This window comes from Hermetia illucens, chromosome 1 (genome assembly GCF_905115235.1).
Source record: "Hermetia illucens chromosome 1, iHerIll2.2.curated.20191125, whole genome shotgun sequence".
NCBI classification, from domain to species: Eukaryota; Metazoa; Arthropoda; class Insecta; order Diptera; family Stratiomyidae; genus Hermetia; species Hermetia illucens.
In genome coordinates, this window is record NC_051849.1 from 19,151,050 (window position 1) to 19,154,845 (window position 3,796).

Here is a 3,796-nt window from a genome sequence, read left to right on the forward strand (position 1 = left end):
ACGCCTCGCGCAAGTACAGAGACGGGGAGCTTTACGGGTGGCGTCTGCGTACCGCACAGTCTCTGAACCGGCCGTGATGGTGATCGCGGGAGTTATCCCCGTTGCCCTTCTTGCTAGGGAGCGTCAGACCATATACAAGCGCAAGGGAGATGAGCCAAGAGAGGTGGTTGCTCGCGAAGAACGGCAACACACTCTAGACGAGTGGCAGCTCTCTTGGCAAAAAGCAGATGGACTGCGCGGCTCATCGGCAACCTAGGTGCGTGGCTGAATCGAAAGCATGGTGAGACTGACTATTTCCTTACCCAATTTTTAAGTGGGCATGGAAGTTTTCAGTCTTACCTGCACAAGATTGGAAAGGCGCGTTCTCCGAATTGTGTGTTTTGCAATGGAGTTGTGGACGATGCCCACCACACTTTTTTTTCTTGTGGAAGGTGGAATGGGGTTCGTCACCAGCTCTATTTAAACACAGGGGATCTCTCTCCAGACAACATTGTGGAAGAGATGCTGAGGACTGCTGACAGCTGGAACCGTGTTGCACATTACGTTCGGGCCCTTCTCGTTGCTAAAAAGATAGAACTCGACCGGTGGAGGAGCCGGATGGCGGGGGGTTCCTTGAACTGACAGTTCCCTTCCTCCTCTCCCCTCCCGTTGGTGAAAGGAATTCCCTGATTTGAAGGCTCCGCAAGGCGGGAGAGTTCGGGGGCTGGCCCGAAGTAATGTGACAAACGGTTCCAGGCTAGCTCTCTGATGATAGGGAGGTGTTTAGTTGGTAGTCCGACGATGTACCGAATCGGGAGTCCAACACTGTGTGCGTAAACGCATTCACCTACCCTACCCCAACAAAAAAAAAAAAAAAAAAAAGCGCAACGCAGTCTCTGTCACAACGAAAGACAGAGTAACCTTCGAGGAGCTCAGGATCTAAAATCCTGTCATCCAGCCAGGTTTCAGAAATGCAGATGACATGATGTTGGAATGCTAAGGCAGACAGTTTGAAATCCGACAGCTTGGTCCTTAGACCCCTTACATTTTGATAAAATAGCGTATAGTTATTGGAATCATTCAAGTTCGGCGAGGCAGGCGGGCGGGCCGGAAATTTTCGCGAATCTTAGACCTCTGATAAGGCTTAACGAAGACCCCCTGTGGCCAAAAGCAGGATTGGATGATAGCATCGAAGTCATGATCTTGCCAGTCCTCATGTATTCCTCGGAAACTTCGGTTCTCGGCAAGAAAAATTGCGAACTCTTGGTCGCGTTCGAGAGAAGAATCCTCCGAAAAATTATTGGCCCCCTACATAAGGATGGACGATTCCGTAGCCTACACAATGACGAAATCTATGAGCGATACTATGACCGTCCGGTTGTGGATAAAATCCAACTCAATAGGTTACGGTGGGCGGGTCACTTAATCCGTATGGATGAGGATGATCCCACCCGGAAAGTCTATAAGGGCAATATCTATGGTAGAAAAAGAAGACGAGGCAGACTCTGCCTAAGATGGAGCGATGGCGTAGGCCAGGACGCCAAAGAGCGTTTAGGAATATCGAATTGGTGGACCTTGGCGCAAAACCGGGATGCCTGGAGTTCCTTATTAAGACAGGCCTAGACCGGATACCGGTTGTTGCGCCGTTGATGATGATGATGAAGAAAACAGAATAACAACAAAAATAGCATCATGTACGTTCAATATCTTTCATTATTCCTTTTGATGGTTTACATATTTTTGTTTTACAAACCGAATTAAGTATTCAATCAAAAAACATAAAAATGCAATTAAATAACCAAAACTTAATAAAAACCATGACAACTGGAAGTGTTCTATATTCAACGGTATGAAAGGTTCCAAGTAAATTTCAAAAGGTTTCAGTATTCCTGCTTCAATACTTTCGTAAGCTAAGTCCTTAATATATTTGTCGTACAGGCCAACGTCATAAATTCTTATAATGAAACTGTTTATCGAGTCCATAAATACAGCATCGTTCCGAATTGACAAACCAGCTATAGTTTCCAGTGCACAAATACTACTTTGATGAAAAATTCTCTTTTTCTGAATTAAGCCCATCAAACTAAATCTATCGGAAGACAGGGAATATGCGAAACTATTATTCCAACCCCATAAGTGTTCAAAGAAAGTTTCTCTGTCCACGGGGTCATATAATTTTTGCCACTCTGACGGTATGACTGCCAAATTCACGAGGGACTTGTATGTCACGTCTTCAACAAGGATCCTTAAACCAGATTTCTCTAAATCTTCATATGTTTCTATCTGAGCATAAAACAGGATTGCTGTTAAAAAACTTGATAAATTCGAAAGAAATAAATTGGTCAATATGAACCCCAAGAACATCACCTGACCGTGTATGAATTTGAAAGATTTACAGTTGAAATAACTCCGACAGGTCGTCTGGTAAGACATTCCCAAAATGGCATTACAAAACCCTAACCCGAAGTCGAACCTATTGTGGGTGATAATGTTATATATGGATTCTGCCAAAGATATGTAGATCATTCCACAAATTAGACAGTACCAGACAGATGAGTCAAATATCAGATACAAATACAAATAGGATGGAAGTCTTGGACTTTGTGGAACCATAATACAAATCCGGTCAAAAAGGACTGGATATGTCTTTGTCACAGTACCCTGCAAGCCGCCAACGAAGTGTGGAGCAACATCGATGATATCTGTCGTCATATATTGACTTGCAAGTGTTCTATCTAAAACATCCGATCCTGATGAATTTTCAAAATGAAGTTGCACATTATACTTCGTAGCCCATGTGTAGAATATTTTCCAAAGATAGCCACCATACACCTCATCTCCTTTGTAATTGATGTATCTAAATGTCCTTGGAAAGTCATATTTCCTCAAAGTGCGTACAGGAAAATTATCAAATCTCTTTGGTCCTTTTGGGAAAAGTTCTGAAAATGATACATTGTTGGGAATTTCGATTATTTGGATTAAAGGAATTGGGTTGTAGGTATACAAATCGAACTTCACTTTAGACCCTTGTACTGCAACTAGGACGTTCACGATTTTGCGTGCCCAACACCATTGAACACAGTTCCATATATTTTCCACTGAATGACGAGAGGGTAAAACGAACACCACTTTTGCATTATTCAACTGCTGCAGGCAAGCATGCACCAAATTTAGAAGTCCAGTGAAATTTTCCTCAGGAACTATCACGAAGTTTATCAAGTCCTTGTCAACATAAGGCAAAAGATTATAACTTCCTTCGGTTATAATCATTCTCGGGGTTAGAATTTCAGTAGAAGCCAATTCGAGTATAGTTCGACTAACGTCACTATTTTGAAGCGAATCCATTGTGAAAAGTGCAAACATCGGACAATTACGAAGCAAATTTTCAAAGATATCAGAACTTAGGCCGACATATGCCGACGTTAGTATTACAAATGAGATTTGAAAGAATACCATTGTCTTCAATAAATAAAGCCTTCATGGAAAAGGACAAATGCGTATCTCAACGCACTCAGTGATACTACTCCCAACTATCCAGATTTCATCACCATAATTCGAGGTTTAAGGAAATCTTCTTATCCCTCTTTCGAGTTTGTTGGCATACCACGATACCACTAGCAAACCAAACTATGAAAACCACTAATTATCTTGGAACGTTGGCACGACTTGTCAGTTCAGTAGACTGCAATTAAGTCGCTTTATATAGAAAGAATCAAAACTTTGGAGACTTATTTACCAATCAATCGTGATTCCATATTATTATCCATATTTGGATAAAGCTTAATACCTTTATCCAAGTCAGCCAAAACTTCCCCTT

General features: G+C 42.1%; 1 protein-coding gene across 1 annotated transcript; it reads right to left on the minus strand.

Moving 5' to 3' along the window:
• Positions 1-1,692: 1,692 nt before the first annotated feature.
• On the minus strand, positions 1,693-3,435 carry LOC119646748. The gene has a single exon (XM_038047326.1). It carries the CDS (start codon positions 3,433-3,435, stop codon positions 1,693-1,695), a length of 1,743 nt encoding a protein of 580 aa, XP_037903254.1.
• Positions 3,436-3,796: the final 361 nt, after the last annotated feature.

Bases quoted from the DNA above. Each gene is read 5' to 3' on its own strand.
- LOC119646748 (XM_038047326.1), bottom strand. From the start codon at position 3,435: ATGGTATTCTTTCAAATCTCATTTGTAATACTAACGTCGGCATATGTC.